Raw genomic sequence first — 22,563 nt, forward strand, 5'->3', positions numbered from 1 at the left:
CCGTCAGCAGCCCCTTCCCGCCAAACGGCTCTCCCCACACGCAAAGTCTGCCGCGTTGCCATGATCAATGACGTAATGCTCGCCATTTTTCTTATTGGTCACTCCTTAGTGACGCCACTCCCAAGTTGGGGGGTCGCAGGGAAGGACGAACAAACTGTGCGCTTCGTCGTGATTGGTTTAAGAGACGGGCTTTGATTGGTGGCCGGGAAGAGAAGGGGAGCGGGATTGGTTGCGCGGGGCATTGTGGGGTGGCGGGCGCGCGTGGAGCGGCAGTGGCTGATGGCGGCCATCGGCGTTCACCTGGGCGCTACCTGCGCGTGTGCCGCTGTCTACAAGGTGCGAGCCCGGGGGGCCGGCAGGATGACGGTGGGGTCTGGGGGTGTGGGGCTGCTGCTGCAGGGCGGCTCACGGTGATGCTTCTCTCTGCAGGACGGCCGCGCCGATGTGGTCGCTAACGACGCCGGAGACAGAGTCACTCCTGCGGTGGTGGCTTTCACAGAGAACGAGGAGGTGAGGCCGCGCTCGGCGGCGGGTCGGGAGGGGCTGTGCCTGGGGCTTACTTCTTTTTCCGTGTTTCATTCAGGTTGTGGGCTTAGCTGCAAAGCAGAGCAGAATTAGGAACGTTTCCAACACTGTGGTGAAAGTAAAGCAGATCCTGGGGAGGAGGTAAGCGGGTCTGGGGCCGGCGGGTGTGTGTCCCAATTGGTAAGTGCGGCTTTCCTCTCTGGGAGTGTCTCAGTGTGGCTGTGGGAGGCGTTCTTCTCTAAAGCAATGTAGTGAGGTTAAGCTGGCATTAGGAGGTGGCTGCGCCCAATGTCAAAGGTTAATTCATCATTAAAGCTGGAAAAGATCACTAAGATCATCGAGTCCAACCATTGGCTGATCCCCACCGTGCCCTCTGACTGCAGTTCCGGTACCTCACTGCTAAGAAGAAATTTGTCTCAGTATCCAACCTGAACCTCCCCTGCTACAACTGAAGTCCTTTACCTCCTGCCACTGTTACCTGGGAGCAGAGGCCAACCCCCACCTCACCACAACCTCCTTTCAGGCAGTTACAGAAAGCAGTAAGATCTCCCCTGAGCCTCTTCTCCAGACTGAACAAGCCCGGTTCCCTCAGCTGCTCCCCATAAGATTTGTGCTCCAGAGACCTTATAGCTTCAGTTGCCTTTCTCTGGACATACTCCTGTGCCTCGATATCTCGTAGCGAGGGGCCCAAAACTGAAGAGAGTACTCAAAATGCAGCCTCACCACTGCTGAGTACAGAGGGATGATCACTACTCTAATCCTGCTGGCTATGCTGTTTGTAGTTGAAAGACAGAGGCAGTCAGAACATTCACGTTGGTTTGGTTTTTTTAATCTCTATAAATGTATCGACCGCATGAGAAGAGGAATTTTGCCTAGAATGTAGCTTAACATGCTGTTGATGCTGTAAGAGACACTAGCAAGATGAATTTCTTGCAGTTAGTCTTGAGCATACAACTAATTTTGTTATTCTGTGTTTGTCTTGACAGTTCTGGTGACCCCCAAGCAGAGAAGTATATTAAAGAAAGCAAATGTTTGGTCAGTATGATCTCATGTTTTGTTCTCAGAATATCTTGTTTCAGTTTACAGTGTTGCTCTCTGTATTGTTTGTGCCATGTTGTTTGCCTTCTGTAGTGATCAGCTCTCAGCATATGAACTGTTTGCTCCTTTACAGAACATGTTTATCTCTTTAGAGAGGCCATCAATTTCTGAGATGTGTCACTACGATATAGTCCAACAGAAAAATCACATACATCTCTTGACTGCATCAAGAGAAACAATTCTTTTAATAACATTGTAGTGTTTCTTAGGGCTCGTAGGTGATGCTCAGGGTAACAACGCATCTTGTGATTACAAATGCTTTGCCATTTCATGTAATCACAGTATTTAGTTTGGACAATGCTTTGCTAGTTACTAGAAACTTCCTGGCCTCATGTAATATCTGAGGAGAAAAAACATCTTGGAACATATCCTCCTATGGAACATATCCATCTTGGAACATCTTGGAACATATCCACTCCTATGTGTGGTTTTCCTCTGGTTTTTGACTGTTGATATCCATAGGTTTATTTTTATTGAATAGAAGCAGGTGAGTAGTTTAGTTGTTGTAGCACAAAAAGTTTACAGCATCAAGAATGTCACTTTTCTGTCTGTTGGATAATACAGGCTCCTCCTTTTTTACTCTTTAACTACTTAGAACAGAAGCCAAATTAAACAATGCTTTCAGTAATAACCAAAGTATGCGTCTAACAAGGGTGTGTTGTCTTTCTTTACAGGTAGTTGAGAAGAATGGAAAGCTTCAATATGAGATAGATAATAAACTTATTAGCCCAGAAGATGTGGCAAAGCTAATTTTCAGTAAAATGAAAGGTATATAATAAATGTTTTTAAGCTGTCCTCACAGTTTTAAGATATGATATGTTGGTGTTTTGCTTTTAATCAACATGTTCTGCCTATGTTTATAAACAGAAACTGCTCAGTCTGCATTGGGTTCAGATGTAAATGACGTTGTTATCACTGTACCATTTGATTTTGGAGAGAATCAGAAAAATGCCCTTGGGTAAGAGGATTAAGATTTCTCTGTTATTTGACATGCCTAAAGCAGACCTTCTGGCAGATCAGCAATGGGAGTTCTGCTGGACTTCAGCTTGCAGCTGTCAATCAAGACATTAGGTTCCTATTTGAAACAGGGAAAATGAGAAGATAGGAAATCAAATCCCCGACTAGTAACTTTTCATGGAACTTACTGTTGTGAAATGAAATTCTCAATCATTTGAACTGAATGGGAGTTTTCATATCATGAGAAATAGAACATCATTTAATATGCTGGCTCTTCTTTTTGTGGAGTGTGTGAGTCTGATAGATCAGTGTTGTCCTTGACAAAAATCATACAGCAGATCCAGCTAACTGAAGGAAGAAATTGCAGCTGAACTTCTTTGTATTTTTCTTTCCTGCTCATTTCACTTTGCTAATGCTATAACACAACCAAGTGCTGAATTGGTTGCATATCTAGTTCTGATGAAGTCTTAATAATGTGCATAACTACAGTGAAATCGCTAAGGTAAATACTGTTATGTGTTATCACAGGGAAGCAGCTGCAGCTGCTGGTTTTAATGTTATGAGGTTAATTCATGAACCCTCTGCAGCTCTCCTGGCTTACGGAATTGGCCAAGATTCACCCACTGGGAAAAGGTAAATATTTCACTTCTTAAACTTAAGCTGCTGTGGTTTAAATCTACAGAGACTTAACACATCACATTCTAGCCTGAGAAATGGGGGAGTGCTACACTGCCAAAATTTGAGGTTGGAATGTACAGTGTTTAAAACCTCTTCATTGTTCTGATTTTTCCCTTTTTTAAGACGTTGTCTTAAAGATTTGTCTCCGCATTGTTTTGCTCTATGAGCTGATTAGCTTGAAGAAAAACGTATCTCTTCTTCAGTGGGTTTACATAGCCAGTTCTTTAGGAAACATGGTCGAGTAGTGAGTGGTTACAGGATAGGTAAATACAAACAGCAGACACCAAATTTTCTGGGCAGAACTGATTAAAACCTGCAATACATTATACGGTAGTGGTGATTTTAGAAAGTATGCCAGGACCAGCATAATTTTAGATGGCTTATTAATGCTACTTTCAATTTTCTTCACCATGGCAGCAACGTGTTGGTTTATAAGCTTGGTGGAACATCGCTGTCTATCACAGTTATAGAAGTAAACAGTGGAATATATCGTGTGCTTGCTACAGACACAGATGATGGCATTGGCGGAGTGTACTTCACAGAAGCTTTAGCACAACATTTAGCATCTGAATTCCAGAGGTAGGTTCTGAATGCCAAGTATGTTGTCAAGACAGGAACTTCATTATCTGATGCTTGTCTTCAAAAAAGGAATTCATATTAATTTGTCAGATGTAGCAGACTGAGTCATTTTATTCACAAAGATAGTAAAGGAATAGCCAGCTAGTGGAGGCTGTTGGAGCTGAGAAACATTTCAGAGACTTAAATCTTTGTACTAAACATTAATGTCCACGTTAAGAGGAGTACCTCCACACAGTGTTCTTTAGTTGGAAAAGAAACAGGTGCTCTCATATTCTGTGAGCTTTCAGTAGAGTCATTGTAGGTAACGCTAAAATGTCTACAGACAAATGTTAACAGCTCTGAATAATTTTTTTCAGAAAGTTATGTTGCCATTCAAATGCTTGCCTTCCTAAACAGACTTTTTTTAATGTAGGTCTTGTAAGCATGACATCAGAGGAAATCCCAGGGCTATGATGAAGTTAATGAACAGTGCTGATGTTGCAAAGCACTCATTATCGACATTGGGAAGTGCAAACTGTTTTGTAGATTCACTGTATGATGGATTGGATTTTGATTGTAATGTATCCAGGTAAGACAAACCTTGAAGCTACTACTGTTGCCTGAAAGTGTGCTGTAAGTTTTTCTGTTCTGTATTTAGAATGTTGATAAGCTTTGGAATTTGGCAATGCTAAGCTTTAGAAAACAGAAAGAAAGATGGAAGGCCAACTTGTGGGGTTTCTTTTTCTCTTGAGCTGTCTCTCCTGTTGATTCTTTCGTGTCATGATCTGTAGTAGCTGAGCAGTAACATTAGAAATGTTTCTGTAATAGATTAAAAAAAAAAAAAACCTGAAAAGGTACATGGAGATCCAATTTTTGGAGTCTGATCCCTGATGAAAGGCAAATAGATACTAAATTACTCAAGATGTTTTTCCCATTTCCTCCATTCTTTTTGTTGCTGTGTTTTGTTTTGGTTTTTTTTCTTACAGAAAAGCATTTTGGGACTCTTAGCTAAATGAGCTCCAGAATGATAGGAGTCGTGGATATCTTCATGTTGTCTTTTTGATAGCTGGAGTGGAAAAAGTTTTTATCACCTTGTTTATACTACTGTGCCCTGCATTAAGCACTTTCCTTCTTGGAAATGATCTCTTAGTGAAGTATTCAGTAACTTTTTATCATTCTTCCAGTCACCAGCAGCTTTGGCAAAGTGAAATTGGGCTTTAGTTTTCTTTTTTCAAAGCTGTGCGTGCATTATAGCAGCAGTTAGATCTGGTGAAGTCAGGCACAGTGTCTCCAAGCATGAGAAGCTCTGTTATGGAGCATGTTCGACTCAGTGGGGATAACGATGCTCGTGTCACAGAATTTGACTTACTTTGTTTTTGTGGAGTGAAAGATCCTATTCAGGTTTGAAAGAGCCTGAATTTAAGAGCAGGTTGCTTTTTAATTTTATGAAGTACCTACCCTCAGGATGCAGTTTGATTGCATTTGAACTCTTAAAGTTCAAGTTCAAATATTTTTGCTTCTTTATTGTTGTTTTCTTGAGACTGTTTCTTTTTTTTTCAAGAGTACACTAACAAAAATGAATCTGAATTTCCTAAAGGTGTTAATGATAGAATAGGTAGTACAGATATTATCTTAACAAAAAGAATTCCTTTAAGATTAATCATTGGGAAATAAGATCTTGACTGCTTAAAAATGGCATAAAATGAGGTATAGCTAAAGAAGTAAAGTATATTCTAAGAATGATTGATCCATTTTAGGTGCTTGTTGCTAATGAATGACATTACGTGGTTTTTATTGTGTTTTTTTTTCTTTCTTTTTAGGGCCAGGTTTGAACTGATCTGTTCTTCGCTTTTTAGTAAGTGTGTAGAAGCAATTAAAAAGCTCTTGGAGCAAGTTGGATTTACAGCTGAGGATATCAATAAGGTAATAATAGTTGTCTGTGTTATGCCTTATAGCTCCACAAGAAAAAGTAGGGGATCTGTTTTCCTTATACTGAGCTATTTCTGGATGTGTTTATGCATTTTTAGCTCCGATGCAACAAAGTGTGTATATTCCAGGTCTTTAAAGGGTACTTGAACTGCAGTGTAAGGTAAATTCAATTATTTTTTGTTGATGCATACTGAGTGGATGGTAGAGGTTTGTCTCTGTTAGGTGTGTTAGTGTAACTCTTGGAAGATCTGAGGAGTACTTTCTGTAAGTGCAGTATGTAGATTTTGCTTTCACTGCATTTTGGATTGGGTTAGCTGACAGTTTTAGATTGGGTTAGCTGACAGTTGAAGAAAGCCTAAGTTTAACTCGAGAACAAGCTGAAACAAGGCACTGAATGTCTGCTCACTGCCACTGTTTCTCCTCCATTCCTCCTTGTTAAGACATTAGATGTGAAATCAGTGCTTTAATGTCAAAAATGTTGAATAAAAGATAGTAAATATTACTGGTTGCTTCAGATGTCCTTTTGCCTTTGGTACAAGAGAGTAACCTCATTGTAACTGCTGTGCAACTATCTGTAGGGAATGTTGCTGTACTCATCACTCATGAAATTGGTGGAAGAATTTTAATAGCAGTTTGCCTTTGCAGCACTGGCCAATCCCATGCTGGAGTGTAATAACAGGAGCATAGCTGTGAGTGTTGAGAAGTTTTTCCTTCCCACTCTCACAGCTGCATCTGGATGGCTGTTTCTGTAGTTCACAGTAACAGAAATACTGAAACTCATGCAGCAGAGAGGCTGAATCATAAGATGATCAAGGAGGAGCCAGGAGAACGGTATTTTCTTGGCTGTTAGAAGGCTCAGGAATAGACTTTCGTTTTGCCTACAGTTGCCTGGTTGGAAGGCGTAAATAAGACAAAATGTGACTTATTTGTGTAAGTACATGATGGAATAGCAACCAGCACAAGTTGTGATGGGAGGAACCAGAAGACGTTGTAATATGAGGGCAAACAACTTCTAGGGTAGGGCCTGCAGAGAGGTTTTGGAATCTGTATCTGTATAGCTGCCTGTTGATGAGTTCTGAGCAGGAGACTGGACCTCTGGAGCTCTCTCCCAGCCTAACCAGACTTCATGATGGATTCCTCAATCTTTAAAATGCTTCTTCGTCTAGCTGGTGCTTATGAGAAACTTTTTCAAGATACTATTTCAAACTTGCAAGCTATTTCCTTTAACTTCAAATGCAAAAGGAATAGAAGTCAAGCAAAGATGGCATCAGGGTTTTTTTTTGTTTGTTTTTTTTTAACAGCTATGGGTGCTAAAGGATCCCAAAGCAGTTTACAGTTCTGTATTGCAGGCTGTTGCCTGTCTTTTTTTTGTTGTTGTTTTTGTTGTATGTTAATTCTTTTCTGAAAAGAGATTTGAAAACACTGTCATATTTTCCAGGTAGTTTTGTGTGGTGGATCTGCTCGAATCCCAAAACTGCAGCAGCTGATCAAAGACATCTTCCCAAATGTGGAACTACTGAGCTCAATACCTCCGGATGAAGTTATTCCCATTGGTGCAGCAATAGAGGCAGGAATCCTACTAGGGAAAGAAAACCCTTCTCTAGAAGAAGCAGCGTTGTTTATTGAGTGTTCTGCCAAGGATATTCTTCTTAAGGTAAGGGTAAAATTACTTGAAAATGTTACTGCTGCAATGATTGCATAGCACTATGTAAGCATTGATGTTAAAGAAATAATATTGTTTTAATAAATTACCACTTAACACCTGACCAGTGTATGTGTATTGGTACTGATAGAGCAGCTCCTCTTGGCTCTCAAGAAGATGGATTGTGTCTTTGCTATTTCCTTAACAATTGCCGTGTTCTTGTAATTGCTGGATTTTCTTTACTCACAGAAACTGTTTTTTTAAATGGAATTGTTGTGATGGTAAATTCAGCAGAGGGAAATGAATCTTGTGTTTCTTTTCTCATGGAGCACTATTACAAAGCTTCTGGCTCACTAAAATACTTAGAAAGGCATGAACTTTTTTTTTTCTTTCTTTTTAAAGGGAGTAGATGAGACGGGGGCTGACAAATTCACAGTGCTATTTCCATCGGGGACACCGTTACCAGCTCGAAGGCAGCACACCTTGCATGCTCCTGGAAGCACTTCTTCTGTATGCCTTGAACTGTATGAGTCATTAGGGAAAAGTCCTATGAATGAAGAAAACAAATTTGCACAAGTGCGTATATACACGTGCATGTATGCTTGTAGTGTAACCTACTTGGAAATCAAGCGGATTTAGGGGGTAAAAAATTAAACCAAAAGCAACCACACTTCTACTATAACTTGTTACAAAATTAGAATGAAATGCATTTCTATGGAAAGTGTACTTGAACATTCTTCTATAAATGTATTGTGAATTACTGAGTGCTTTTAAAAGAAATTCAGGTTTTCCTCCTGAGTTTATAAAAGCCTGTCTGGTTTTAAGGTGTGGCGCTACTGTGGTGCGTGCAGCTTGCCTGGGATGAGACACCATAACCAGTCACTCTTGTATCTACTTTAAAAATAAGTAAATAATATTTCTAGTAAGTTATCCAGAAATGAAACTACTGGAGGTAATGAAGAAGCTGGTGTATGTACTGTAATTCCTTTATGACTTTCCTAAATTAGATAGGATGTTGGTATTAAATACCGGTTCAGATCAAGTGAAGATTTAATCATATTAACACCATGAAAAGTGAAAAGATAACACTTGGAAGTCAGCCTTTTGAGAGAACATGGCTTATTTGAAACACTGATGATCTTAGCTTTGTTTCAGTGTACTTTTACAGCATCGAAGAGACTTGTGGCTGACACTGACAGGATGTTTGAGGGTAACTTTTTTCTTTCTACACTGGTCCTGCCACAGGGTCTTGGAGGACAGAGTAGGGAAGTCGTCCAGTAAGTATAGAGTTGATCCTAGATAAAGGAGCATGCTCAGCTCTTAATCTTATAAGTTCTCCAGCTATTTTGCTGATAGGCTCTGAAACATAAAAACACTGAAACAGTCATGCAGATGTAATTTTTTTTTTTTAAAAGGGAGATTTTTACTACAGCTGTGTGCAGTCCACTGGGGCATGCTTTAATGTTGATTATTAGTACCACACGTTAAACAGAATAAATCCCATGCCTCAGTTACTGCCTGCATCGTTTTTCCTTTAGATTGCTGTCCAAGATCCTATAGAGCTTAAAAAATATGTGGTATCTTTTTCCTTTTAGATCGTGCTCCAGGATTTAGATAAAAAGGATGGCCTACATGATATATTGACTGTTCTCACTATGAAAAGGTACACAAAATATTTATTTTTCTGCCATTTAACTTGCTTCATCACACTTCTATCAAATGGCTTACCTATACCTGAGAGCAGTCATGTTCTCAGGTGTCCTCTGGAAGGTGGTCTGGTAGTTCTGCCCAATGCCCTCTTGGAGGAATAATGGAAGTGAGATCAGTCTGTAGTAGTTGCTAATAAATACATGGAGGACTTCCTATATGTGCTGCATTTATGAAGAAGTCTGGTGGACCTCTCCTAGAGGCATGTTAAGCATGAAAACCAGTGCCACAGGAAACTGAGCTTCATAAATGTCCTTTTTAGAGAATTACCTGTTTGTTTGTTGTAGAAGATCTTACAGTTATGATAGAGGAGGGGGAATGGGATTAACAGTGAAGAGTTTTTGCTGACTTTCTGATGTCGTAAAAAGTTGAGTACTTGGGCTGATGTGAAATAGTTGAAATAGTTTATAAAGATATCCATAGGTGGAATTCCAAGTAATGAAAGCATGTTTGTCTTCTGAGGGTTCTCTTGTAGTCAGTGCTGCTTTTCTAAATGGTAATAATAAAGTTCTTTAGGTATTGCTGAGAAACTAAATCCCCACTTGCTATTTGAGTACAAAATACTTTCATTTTCTTATATTAACTATCAAGCATATTTCATTCTGTATTAATAACATAAATACTTCAGTCTTGCAGTGATTACGAGTTTGCATTGGTAAGAGATATGTCTTAGGATCTATATATGTAGTTGTGAGGTAAAAGCTTAGTAATTATTTTAAGAGTTTGCCATTTCTTGTAAGTAATCTTAATATTTATCTTGGCATTACTTAGATTATTTTTAAGAGTTTTCCAATTCTAAGTTAAAATATTAAAACCTTAATTTAAGTATTAAAAGAAACATGTCAGTGGAGGTTCACTAGAATACATTTCTGTCTGAATCTTAATCTTCTGAATCTTAAATGTGACTGTTTTATGCTTAGATAAAATAGAATTCCATATAAGCGCTTTTTAGGAAGTTCTTTTTCTTTGAAGGAGATTGTTTGAAGACTGTTCTTAACAGTCCTCACGCTTTGAGGAAGATGCACTTATCTGTTGATTGCCGTTACTCATTTCTCAGTATGACTATTGGGAATATTACTGCATATTGTATTTCCAAACCTGCACTAAGTTAGCTTATTTAATTGTATTGTTACTGTAACTATGTTCCTGAATCAATCCTGTTATATTTGGGGAAGGCAAAAGATTTAATGGAGAACAAGAAGTATGTATCTAAATACTCAACACGATAAACTAAAACAGAAATGAAGTTTTAAATAAGCACATTCTTCCCTGGGTGCTCTGCTAATCTTGCTTCCTTTCATTTGCACAAGGCTGCTGTTTCTCCAGGACATGTATTAACATACTAAGTGCTGTGTTGAGATGGTCCTTTCTAATTTTCTTTCTAATTTTTCTTCTAGGGATGGATCCTTGCATGTTACCTGCACAGATCAAGATACTGGAAAGTGTGAAGCTATCACTGTTGAAGTGGCATCATAATCTCATTTGAGAGGCAACACCTTTCTGAATTGATTTTTGTCTCTTGCTGGCTTGTCCCCTAAAGTGATGGCTGAAACAAGTTTAATGAATCACAGAGAACTGTAATAGAAAGATTAATTTGCCACCAAGTGTGTTTGCAGTGGAAAACGTGGTGCGGAATGTCAATCTAGATGGTAGGCAACAGCACTGAATTATCAACACACTTTTAAAAAAATCTTAAGAGGGCATATCTCAGGTCTATGGCTCATCAGCAAGCATGTTATGTAGTCTAACAAAACGTTGCTAGACTAATCAGGTCCTGTACGTTTTCAGAGTATATCTGTGGTTCAACCAGCATAGCACTGAACCAGCAAGAGCTAGATATGTGAAAATCCACTCTCAAATAATTGTATAAACTGTACTTAAAACTTGCGTGGGCTTAATGTTGCCTGAAACTATGGAGGTTGTGCCCCTTTGAGCTGGCCCCTTGAGCAGGATTTTTCTGGAGTTACTGTAAGATGGTTTTGTGATGTTACCTGGAAAAATGTGTAAGGGTTATATGTGCTTATTTATGTGTTTATTAATAAAAACTTTATACAGATGCTGTCATCCTCTATGCTGTGGCACTGTTCTCATCTGTAAATAACTATATGTTTGGATATCAACTGATGTTCTTAATTCAGGGCAGAGGAATAATGAAAAGAAAGTGGGATGGGCAAGTATAGTTACAGGCTTTGCAGGTCTCAGTCTAATGCAGAGAGAGGCTGCAGTTCAGCCCTTACAGCCCCATAGTCGAAAGTGACCAAGTAGTTGCTCAGAAACACAGGCATCAATAGATACTAGAAAGGAATGCCAGTCTGGACTTCAAGCAACTTGGATTCAGTTATTGCTTTCCTACAGACTTCAAGATTTTGTCTCATGCTCCTCTATTACCTGCTTGCAGGCTGTATGTTTTAATATTCTTTCTATCTTACAAAAGCAATTTTATATAGATGGAAATCTCTGCATTCCAAACAAATCTCTGTGTGTTGTCTGGCTTACCAGACTAAACATGGCTTTGAATTTAGAATGCTTGTGGCCAAAGTACTCCAAGTTCTGCCTCCCCTACCCCTGCCTCTGCTCTTTTAAAGGTGAGTGACACGGCAGTTCATCTCCTATTAAAGATGATTTTCTTTTAAAAGGAGTCTTGGAAAACCCAAAGCCTGGTTCTGTCGCGACAGCACTGTCCCTCATCCTAGTACCGTTGCACCTTTCTTCTCTGGGATTTCTACCAGGCTGATGAGCACCAGCTAGTGGCCGAATGTTCCTAAGGGCTTTAAGTTTTATTGTGCGTAACAGTACATCTTGGTGGGGCTTATGGGGTTTTGGATTGAGTTGAAAGCTATTTTGAGCTGCGAGCAGCTCTTCTGAGAAGCATATCGTGATGAGGGAACGCTTTCGTTTGTTTAAAGTGTCTGTAATCTTTCTCTGTGACTCTCTAAATTGGGTTGGGGCAGTGTGGGAGCAGGGCCTCCTGGCTGCCTTTGGAGGCCTTTTGTCACTCGGCCCGTGTGCTGCTGCTGAAGCAGGGCTGTAAACAAAGAGTAGACGCACGAGGCTTGTTCTACCTGGCACAGGGTAGAACAGCAAACTTAATGTAAAAGTGCCTTTTAGCCACTTGAAATGTATGATACTACTGATAGTTCGGTATCATTTACTTAAGGTTTTGGTGTTTTTGTTTGTTTGTTTGTTTTGTTTTGTTATTTTTTCTTGCCGCTTTCCTTCCTGCACAGGCGCAAAGCCGGCACGGCCCTTGCTGCTGCCTTCAGTGCAGGACGGCGAGAGGTGCCCGGCTGCCCTTAAAGCTGAGTGAAAGTGGTTTCTTAGCACTATGGGCACGGGGGTCAGTTTACCGGGGTCTCAGTTTTTCACTGGCTGGCTCACAACCAGAAAACAATCCCATCGAGCGTGAAGATACCACCGGGGGCCGAAGAAAAGGGCCGAAATCACAACCGACGGACGAGCAGCCCGCCACTCTGTGAGGAACAGCCGCGCGGGCGCCGGGAGGCGGCCGTTACCATAGCGCCGCCCTTCCCCCCTCCCCCTCTCCCGCCGCCTGCGGCCCTGCGCGGCCCCTCCAAGATGGAGGGCTGGCGAGGAGGTGAGGGCGCGGCGGCGGCGGCGGCGGTTTGGGCCGCGGCACGGGATGGGGACGGTGCCACTTGCGGCGCCTCGCGCCGATCTCCCCTCCCTTCTCGCGCTGGGCGGGCCGAGTGGGAGCGCGAGGGGAGGCCGCCACTGCCGCCGCCGAGCTCCGCGGGACCGTTACCGCCGCCCGCTCGCGCTGCGGCGCTGAGGGACGGCCGGGGGCCTCGCGCGCTCCCCGGGGCGGGCTGGGGTGGGGGGGCGCCTGAGGTGAAGACGCGGTGCGCGAGGGGCGGCCGGGGTAAGGCCTAATCCTTCCCTGCCCGCTCGCCCTCTGGGGTGCTTCTATTACATGGGAGTTGTTATCCCGTTCCGTTCCTCGTGCGGTTTCCATTTGCAGAAGTCTGGTGCTGCGGTGTCTGCCCTCCGGCAGGGTTGCTTTTATGTATCAGTATGCATACATCCGTGCCCGAGGAAGGCTCAGGGAGGGAGCCGTTGTGTTTGGCTTTGCCCCTTAGAGGAGCGCTCGGTGTGAGACGTGTGGTTGCGCACGAGGCTCGCGGGCTGCTGCTGCAGCGGTAACGTGGGGACTTCGGGGTGAGGCGAACCAGGTGCGGGATGGTTTCCGTTCAGCCGAGACGTTAAATAGGACTCTTTACCGATTTTCTTATTGTAGCTTGGTATGTGCCATGTCTGGCTTCACATGAGACCCTCCAAGAATTATGTAGGAAGGAAAATCTGAGATGTAAATCCATTGGAATCACCAACAAGAGTCTAAAGAGTTATGAGGTGGAATATTTGTGTGACTACAAGGTAGAAGAGGTAAGAGAAACACAGACCGACCTGATCGCTCTTTCAGCTGAAATTTGGAAGCCAGACTGAGGTAGCTGTGCTCATGATGTAAAGCAGCAGGCTGCCAGTACAAGGCTGTTGATGACACCAAACAAAATACCTTCTGAACTTTGCAAGCAGAAGGTGGTGTAGCTGAGCACGTTCAGTGTGCTGAAGGAAGCCTTTTTTTTTCCTGAAATGATGGAGATTTTGGAATATAAAATGTTTCACGTTATATCTAGAAGTAAAGCAAAACGCTTTTAGGTTGCAACTTGTTATGTATTATGATGCTTCTCTGTTTGCAGCTAACTGTGTATATTTTTCTCTGCAATGTTGTAGTCTGTTTGAAAAGTTAGGGCCGTGTGCTGCAACTGGATTCCTATGGCTTGGTCTTGCCATTGAAATTCAGCACCAGGATTTGACCTTGTTACAGTTATTACAGTTGGCCCTTGTAAAATGAATATCAAGCACGTGCTTCTTGATTCTAAATACAGTATTAAGCATTTTGAACAGGTTGCTTCTTTAGGAGCACCGTTGATATAGGACAAACAGTGTTTGTTAGGTGTTAGGTAAGTTTAGGATTTGTTGTTGGTTTTTTTGTGTGATACAACTATATTCTTCCTATGCACGTAAGTCATACAGCCAGATAGTATAATTTACTTAACTGCTTTAAGACATTAGCATCCCCCTGCTCAACCATTTGTGATCTGAGATCTTCACAGATGTGTATTTCTGTGCCCCTTGAGCTGATACGTAAAGTGTACAAAATTGTGCTATAAATTAACTTGCAAACAGAAAAGTTGATTTTTCCTTTTGTCCCAGTTCTAATTGTTATGTGGACATCAAGACCTTTCTGTACCATACGCTGTTTCTTAACTCTAGCACTCTGTGATGTTGTATTTTGGTGAATTGAAACCATGGCTAAATCTGTTATCTGTTTCTGTATTTAAAGGGCAAGGAATACTATCTTGTGAAATGGAAAGGATGGCCAGAATCTTCAAATACTTGGGAACCTCAGAAAAATCTGAAATGCCCAAAACTTCTTGAAAACTTTCTTAGTGACAAGGATGAATACTTATCTCGGATGAAAGAAGGCAGAGCACTGAAAGTGAGAAACAGTGTTAAAGCTTTGAAACCTGCAGTTGCAGATTACATTGTGAAGAAGGCTAAACAAAGAATAGCTCTGCAGAGATGGAAAGAAGAACTCAACAGGAAAAAGAATCATAAAGGAATGATTCTGGTAGAAAACACTGTGGATCTTGAAGGTCCTCCTATAGACTTCTATTACATTAACGAGTATAAGCCTGCTCCGGGGATAAATGTAATAAATGGAATAACAACTGGCTGTGAATGCTCAGACTGCCCTGCTGAGAAGTGCTGTCCAAAGGAAGCTGGTTTTATTTTGGCTTACAATAAACAAAAGAAGCTGAAAATCCAGCCTGGCTTGCCCATCTATGAATGCAATTCATTTTGCAGGTGTGGTCCTGACTGCCCTAATAGGATAGTACAGAAAGGTACACAATATTCTCTTTGCATCTTCAGAACTAACAACGGCCGAGGCTGGGGAGTGAAAACCCTCCAGAAAATTAAGACCAACAGTTTTGTGATGGAGTATGTTGGAGAGGTATGTATTTATCTCATGTGGATTATTTTGAAGGACAAAACAGGAGAAAATCTTGGTGAGCTTTCAGTTTCATCACTTCCTGACTTCAGCTGTATAAGTGTACTTTTGAGTGGAAGAATACACTGAATAGACATTTGTGCTGGCAGTAAAATTATATTGTCCAACATATCCTGCATTCCAGAGGCTGGATACAAAGAGAATACATCTTTTGTGTCAGTAAATAAGTATTTTTGATAATTATTTCAAAATATCAGCATTTCTAAAAATGGATCCTCCTTTTCTTTCTTGGCAGTCGTATTCTTCATTCTTTCCATATCTTTATTGTAGTTCTTGCTGTTCCCCAGGCACGGTTGTTACCAAATTCTGCACCCAGTCTGTCAGTCCCGTTTCTGTTCTATCTGCATAGCCTGTCTCATGGTATTTCAGAACAGAACTTTAATGCTGTAAAATACAGAGCTTGAGTTCCTCTTGAGATTTGATATTACTTTATGTTACCTGGTTCAGCCTCTGTTATGCTTCCGGGCCCTTTGCATCAGCTGCTCCTGGCAGCCTCTCCAATCCTGTCTGCTGCGTTTCTGCCACGTATCTGCTTTGCTAATACGATAACTCAAAATAATGCTGCTACAATGTTTATGGTCTTCACTGTATTACCTCCATGCTTCCTGCCCCAGATCTTCTAACTTGTCGGGTTTGTACCCTTTGAATCAATTCCTGTAAACATGCAGGAGGCTGGTGTGATTGCAGAACTTCGTTGCTTAAGGCAAAGATGTGGCCTGTCAGAAAAAATCCATTTTTCCCCTCAAATTCTATTACTTTTTGTATCTGTGCTGCTGCCAAATTGTGATTTCTTTGCTGATTGAGCACCACGGAATACTTCTAATGTAGTGGGCTGCAGACAAAGTTTTTAAAGCTGTGGCTGCTGTCAAACATTGCTGTAGTGCTTCTGCTCCTTTGGGGATCCTCTGGATTTCCACCTCTGGTTAGCATTTACCAGCATCAAAATACTGAACTCGGGTGATGATATTTTTATTTTTTCCTCAGTCAGCAGTGCTGTGCATCAGCCGTAGACGAGTTACATCCAAAGAAGCTTTAGTCACCCATTAATTAATTTAGCTCTATCCGTGTATTCTTCATTCGTGATATACAGAATACTGTTTCAACGTGGGAAAAAAAAACACAAATACGGTATTTTTCCTAAGCAAATTTTTTCTAACTCGTGATTTCTATTTTTATTTTAAATTAGTAATAGTTAATAATATGATGCAGGTTTCTCTTTGTTTTTATCTTTTTGTAGGTGATTACAAGTGAGGAAGCAGAGAGACGAGGCCAATTCTATGACAACCAGGGAAATACGTACTTGTTTGATTTGGACTATGACTCAGATGAGTTTACAGTAGATGCAGCTCGATATGGAAACGTGTCCCACTTTGTGAATCACAGTGTAAGACCTTGGTTTATATCCTAAGTACTTAGAGAATTATCCTAATTGGGCCAGAAATATCTTCTCCTACTGCAAATATTTCCATATTGTATTCACAATTCTTTCTGAAGTTTTTCATGCTGTCGCAGTCCAGGCAGTTAGACAGCACAGTGTAATGAACAGAATGCAATACTTACTTTTACTCACAGTGAGAGTACATACAAAATCTGGGAACGTAAGGCTGCACAAAGTGGGCATCTGGTGGTTGTTGGGTAGTCACTGAATCTGCTGGTTCTAGACAACCAAAACAGGGTTGGTTGGTTGGTTTGATGGAGTAACTGAAAGACATCTGACTAATTTGATTAAGAATTTCTCATGTGTTGAGTCAGATGGTGGAACTGCTGCGTTGTTTTGCAGCAGAGCAGGATTTTAGGGACGTGAAATGTCATCTGTCAAACATGAGTAGCTGGAAAAAAGAAAAATTCCTCTGCATTCTTTGGTACTTCTCTTGTGTGAGCACCTTTTCTTCCTTCTCAGGATGAAATGTAAACTTGTCAGGGAACGTAAAAGTGGATTTTAAACAGGAATTTTTTTGTTGTGTTTTATTTGCTGTTGATCTGACGTACATAAAACATGAAACCTGAACTACATTTGTAAATAAATTATAATGATGTTCAGTTCAACAATGATCTGCTTGTTCCTGATGTATGCAGTCTCTGTTCTACAAATGCAGTACGCTCACATCTTCAGATCTGTGAGCTGATGACATCATTGGTATTTCATACAGGCTTGTGGGGGAAAAGCATGAAGAGTTGTAGGTACAGCCTGCTCTTCACTTGTGAAAATGGAGATGAAATATACTTGCATTTACAAAGTTAAGTCTAACTTCAAGTTTGGCTTCATAACATGGGATATGTGTTTCTTTTAAAAAGCACACATGCAATTTAACAAGTGTTTTAGTGACTACTGACTTCTGAAACGTCATCTGTCAAAAACGAGAAAGCAGCTTATAGCTCATGCTTAGTTTGCCTGACACCACTTCTGCCTGTAACGGATCGTTCAAAGCTGAGATTAGCAATTAAAAATAGTTACCTACAGTATGAGAATATTATTTCTGGCCTAGAAGCAATGTTTACACTCATTATTCTGCATTTATGTTTGTGTGTCTTAAGGTGCTTGGTTATTTTTCTTTCAGCTTATTATTGCTATTATTATTAGTTTATTAATTATTTCTGTGGACTGAATAGGTAGATCTTAACCTTTGCCTTTTTTGTTGCCATATTTTGGAGTTACCATTATTTTACATAGGCTGTTACATATTAATAGTCTTTGTACTCTGTGCAGGTTGCCTTCTTGAAAGAGCTCTGCTTTAAGCTCTGAATGTTCTCCTTTAATGCTATTTCGGAACTGTTGATTTCAGAAGATTGATGACTTGATTTCTAGACTCCTGTCACTAAGAACCATTTCTCCCTCTCCTGAATACTTGAGTGCCATTTACTGTGCATTTTTTTAACAGAAACTACATTAATTTTTACTTCACAGTGTGATCCAAATCTTCAAGTCTTCAATGTATTCATCGATAACCTTGACCTGCGTCTTCCGCGAATAGCACTGTTTTCCACAAGAACCATCAAGGCTGGAGAAGAGCTGACCTTTGACTACCAGATGAAAGGTCTGCAGGTTTTATGTTGCTCTTGAGGGAAGCAGGGGGCACTGGCTAATTTTGTTGCAGTCTGACAAATGTCAGTGTTTTAGGTCAGGCATTGCATCTCACTAGAACAGATGTCCCTCACTGAGAGCACAGACAGCACACAGCCAGAAGCTTTGTATGCACCTTTAGTGCATTACTTCCTTCAGCACTCTTGGTTCAGAGCAAGGGGTTGTGGTTGGAACCTCTGACAAGGTAGCTTGCTTTAAAGATTTGTCACAGGGCTGCTCAAAATAATGGGCAAGACAAAAAACATATTTGGAGACATTCAGAAAAGCTTCCCTTTATTGAAGCTGGCGTTTCAGGTAATCCACTTTTTAAAGAAGCTCCGTAGAAGCAACTGCTAGTGACAGTTATGAAGGCAGTTGTAACAGCTGAGTGATGCAAGGTACCATAGCTGCATATAGTGATTGTTATGCAGAGACTTCAGGAAGAAATGTTCTTGGTAAAATATTACCAGTTTCTTTGATAATTGACTTTCCATTCAGGAATTGCTTTTTTTTTTCTTCCCCCAATACAGTATGAGACATTTGAATCTGGTTAGCAGTGGTGTTCTCCGTATCAAGCTTTGCATGCTTGCAAACCACTAAGCCACAACTTATTGTTTTCCCAGCTAATTAATTTCCAAAGAAGTATCTTTATGCTCCAGAGCTGTACCACATTCTTGCAGAAGCTCACTTTCAATACTGACCAAGTTCTCTTATCGAAATCTCTTTTAAACCTCCCTTTTCTTTTGTGATGTCTGTGATACTGATGTTCAAGGCAGACTGCAGTCTCAACTGACCAGTATGCCTACAGGCTTGAGCCTAAGGGGACTGAGTTCATTGAGCTTTGGATGCTGACATGTGTGACAAGTGTTGGATAAGCAGTTGTAATATGGGTGTTGATAGAATTCAGCATAGCTTCACACACAGTCCTTTTAAGTGCTGGCATGGTAGAAAGCTTTTTGAAGCCATTTGTCTCTCTTGAATTCCTAGCTCAGTTTCAGTCTTTCCATTAAAATGTCCTTATTTGTGTTTATCTGTGTCACAGGTTCAATAGATCTGACTTCAGACTCTGCTGATGGTCTGAGCTCATCCAGAAAGAGGATCAGAACAGTCTGTAAATGTGGAGCTGTGTGTTGCAGAGGTTATCTCAACTGAATTTGAGTCCCCAAAGTCACAAATACTTGGTTCTCTTCTGAAAGAGTTTTAAGGAGACTCTTCTTTCATACATATATTATTCTTACAGCTTATGTAAAGAAATAAAACAAAAACAAGACGTTATGTTTGTAATTGAAATGGCATTGGCCAAAGAAAGAGATCTAGTGTTTCAGGTTGAAACTGATAATGTGGATTAAAATTTAATTTTTCTATCATTGTTACTTAGGAAGCAGTAAAGTATATGGTAAGAAAACTCTTGAAAATGTACCTTGATTTGAATATTAAATGTAAGCTCGCAGTGGTAGGCCTTTTAGGAGCTGATTTCAGTGGGATAAAGTGGTGTTGCATATTTTCTGTACCTTGGAAAGAAGGTATTAGAAGGCATTCAATTTGAGTCCTAAATCATAGCAGACAGTTCCTTTGGGTTTTTTTTGCTTCCCTTTTTTCTTTTTTTTTTTTTTTTTTTTTTTGTGGTGGTGTGTAAAACAAAGGCTCAGAGAGAGAGAGAGAGAGAGAGAAGCAATAACATTTATGGCACCATGATGAGAGGCATCGGACCACGTCTAGAAGAAGGCTGAGAGGAATGCAAATTGTGAAAGCTCCATTGAATTCCACACAAGTAAAGTCATCAGTATTAGTTGAGTCTGGGGGTCTTAAACACCTTTAGCTGATGTGTTGTTTAGAAGCTTTATGAATGATTTCTCAAATCATTACGTTCTGACTTTCAGTTCAGATTCTGTAGGAGGTCTTCATTTCTGCACAGAATTTGTAAATATTGGATTATTATTGGTCACACTGTTTTATTTTCATTGCAGAAATTTGGCAGTCATTCCTGAAAAAAAAATTACTGGCTACAGTTTGGAAATAGAAAATAAAATAATTTAAGGAAAGCAGCCTATTGCCCATCAACACTGATGCGTTCTGGAGATATACTTCGTTATCTTGTTAGGTGTAGAAATAGCCTGGGAATTGATTTGTATTAACAGTTGTTTTTTGCTTAAGTTTTTACATACTGTGACTTTTTTTTAATAACCTAGTGACAGATTTTTAAGATATTAGGCCTATTTTTCTCTTGTTGCAAAAATATTAACTTCAGTGAAGTTAGGCTAGGGTTGAGCTACCCACTTGCTGTAGTCATTTGTAACACGTTCTTGAATGTAAAGGCTGAGAAGAATACTGTTCTTCAGCTGCTTGAATCATTTTATTATTACCTTAAGGTTGTCTTGATCTGTTCATAATATGTGCTAAGTTTTGCTTGACTTCAAAGACACTGAAGAGCACTTGAGTTTGGTTATGAGTGGAGTTAACAGCCAAGGTCCATGCTCTGGGGATATTTGAAGGGCTTTATTCTCACGGCTAAAAAGCTTGTAAAACTTGCATGTTGCTTACAAATAATTGCTTACAAAATGTTGACAGTCAGGCAGAATGTTGTTGCTCCCTAAATGGATGCTAGCTATGTATCATAGGTCAGCTAGTTGCCTTTATAAGGTGCACAGCTGTTGTCTCAGGTGAATGAAGTCAAGTACCCAGCATATATCGGTTTACTTAATTTGTTAGAAAATGCCTTAAACTTCATGCTAATCCCTAGCACTCCAAGAAGAGTGTTTCAGAGGATAACACAGGTTGTCTGTTGATTAAGAAGCACCGTTGCATTGGCGCTGAACATCCAGCTCTTTGGCAGAAAGTGTCATTTTATATGCTTATAGACATTGAAATCAGTTTCACAGTTGGAGCGAAGAGCGTGGGCCACTGAAAGTCCTGTCTGAGTTTTGTAATCTACAACACAAAGAGATACGTGTTGAAATTGTTGTTCTACGTGAGTAGCAGGAAACTTACTTATGTTTAGAAGTATTTGACGTGAAGAGGCTCAGCTGTATCCACACACTTGGATAAATGCTCAAGCTAGTGAATTTATAAAATGTCACTTCTCCAACAATCTTTTATTTATTGAAGTGGAACGTGGAGCTTTAACAAACTCTAGATTATCTTCTATCATTTGGAGTTGTTTGCTTTCTCTTGCATGTAGCCCAATTTAGAAACGCATTCCACACGGATGGAATCTGCAATCTCCAGCTCCTGAATCTGCTGCAGTCTGCAGCCTTTCCTTGGTACAGGAGTGCAAGAGTTCTGCAGCAAGAAATAGATTCTTTACCACATCGGTTTCTCTGGCCTCTGCTGTGCAAGTTGACAGAATGGTTTATCACCCTCTTTTGATTTAAAAATCACAAATAAATACACGTTCAAAGATAAAGTCTTACCAGTTGTACTTGAGTTCCGTGTCTGCCTTTTTCCCAAGGCAGTATATGTTATCACCAGCATTGAAGTAACAAACACTTGTTCTATAAGGATATGTACGTTACCTCTTGTGTGTTAAATAAAGGACCTTTAATTTATGTTCTGGGAGGTAACAGTATTTTGTATTTATTTGAAGTAAATTCACATATCCAGTTTCTAATTTAGAATACTGAACAGTGTTTATATCTACATATTCAGTGCATTTGCTTTTGCAGTTCGTAACTGAGCTTAATGGAATACTGCATCACTTTTAAAACTCCTTCTGCTGTTTCTATGAGTTCAGGGGGGAAATTGCCAAATTGGAAAAGAAGAAGAAAGGTATTTTCCATTTCTTAAGTAGCCCAAACCAGCTTAGCTTCTGCCTTTGTTTTGCTTGGGGGTCTGTTTAACATCATCACAGCCACTACTTCAGTTGTGTATGTGTACTTCTTAAGAGTCAGGTAACCTGTGCTCTATCATCTGGCTTATTTTTTCTGTTGGTTTTATTTTCTGAGGTAGCAGAACTAATGCTGCAAGATTATCTGTAAGATTGTCTATTTATTTAATCTCAAAGTTAAGTCAATCTTTGGGTTATTTCTAATGTATGTCTTAGGACTGTGTACTTTAGCATATGCAGTTTGTAAGCTCAGGAACATTTTCTTCTCATAATGTGTGATCTCTAGTATTGCTATCTTCCTACAGTTTTTGACAAAATAAATTAAATTTAGTTTTTTTTTCTTGCTGTTGTCATTTTTGGGGAAGAAAACATCTTACTCTGTCAGCTGTAAGAGTGCAGTTTATTGCTGTCCTATATACAGATGTTTTAGCACTGAGAGGAGTGGAGTTGAGCAGTCATGAGGAAACCATGCGTTTCCTACTCAATTCATGGCA

The 22,563-nt window shown here is 40.3% G+C and overlaps 2 protein-coding genes across 2 annotated transcripts; both read left to right on the top strand.

The window, feature by feature from the left end:
- Positions 1-235: 235 nt before the first annotated feature.
- HSPA14 (heat shock protein family A (Hsp70) member 14) lies at positions 236-11,163 on the top strand. Its single transcript, NM_001396431.1, is given in 14 exon segments — positions 236-336; positions 430-510; positions 584-666; positions 1,512-1,560; positions 2,298-2,391; positions 2,491-2,581; positions 3,109-3,213; positions 3,676-3,837; positions 4,250-4,405; positions 5,637-5,739; positions 7,184-7,399; positions 7,790-7,963; positions 8,983-9,050; positions 10,492-11,163. Coding segments are annotated over 14 exon segments (1,518 nt in total). The 5' UTR covers positions 236-279; the 3' UTR covers positions 10,571-11,163.
- Positions 11,164-12,658: 1,495 nt separating this feature from the next.
- Positions 12,659-22,409, top strand: SUV39H2 (suppressor of variegation 3-9 homolog 2). Its single transcript, NM_001031370.3, has 6 exons — positions 12,659-12,689; positions 13,350-13,495; positions 14,457-15,128; positions 16,423-16,569; positions 18,091-18,220; positions 19,289-22,409. The coding sequence occupies exons 1-6, from the start codon at positions 12,671-12,673 to the stop codon at positions 19,396-19,398; spliced, it is 1,224 nt and encodes a 407-aa protein (NP_001026541.1). The 5' UTR covers positions 12,659-12,670; the 3' UTR covers positions 19,399-22,409.
- Positions 22,410-22,563: the final 154 nt, after the last annotated feature.

This window comes from Gallus gallus, chromosome 1 (genome assembly GCF_016699485.2).
Source record: "Gallus gallus isolate bGalGal1 chromosome 1, bGalGal1.mat.broiler.GRCg7b, whole genome shotgun sequence".
NCBI lineage: Eukaryota > Metazoa > Chordata > Aves > Galliformes > Phasianidae > Gallus > Gallus gallus.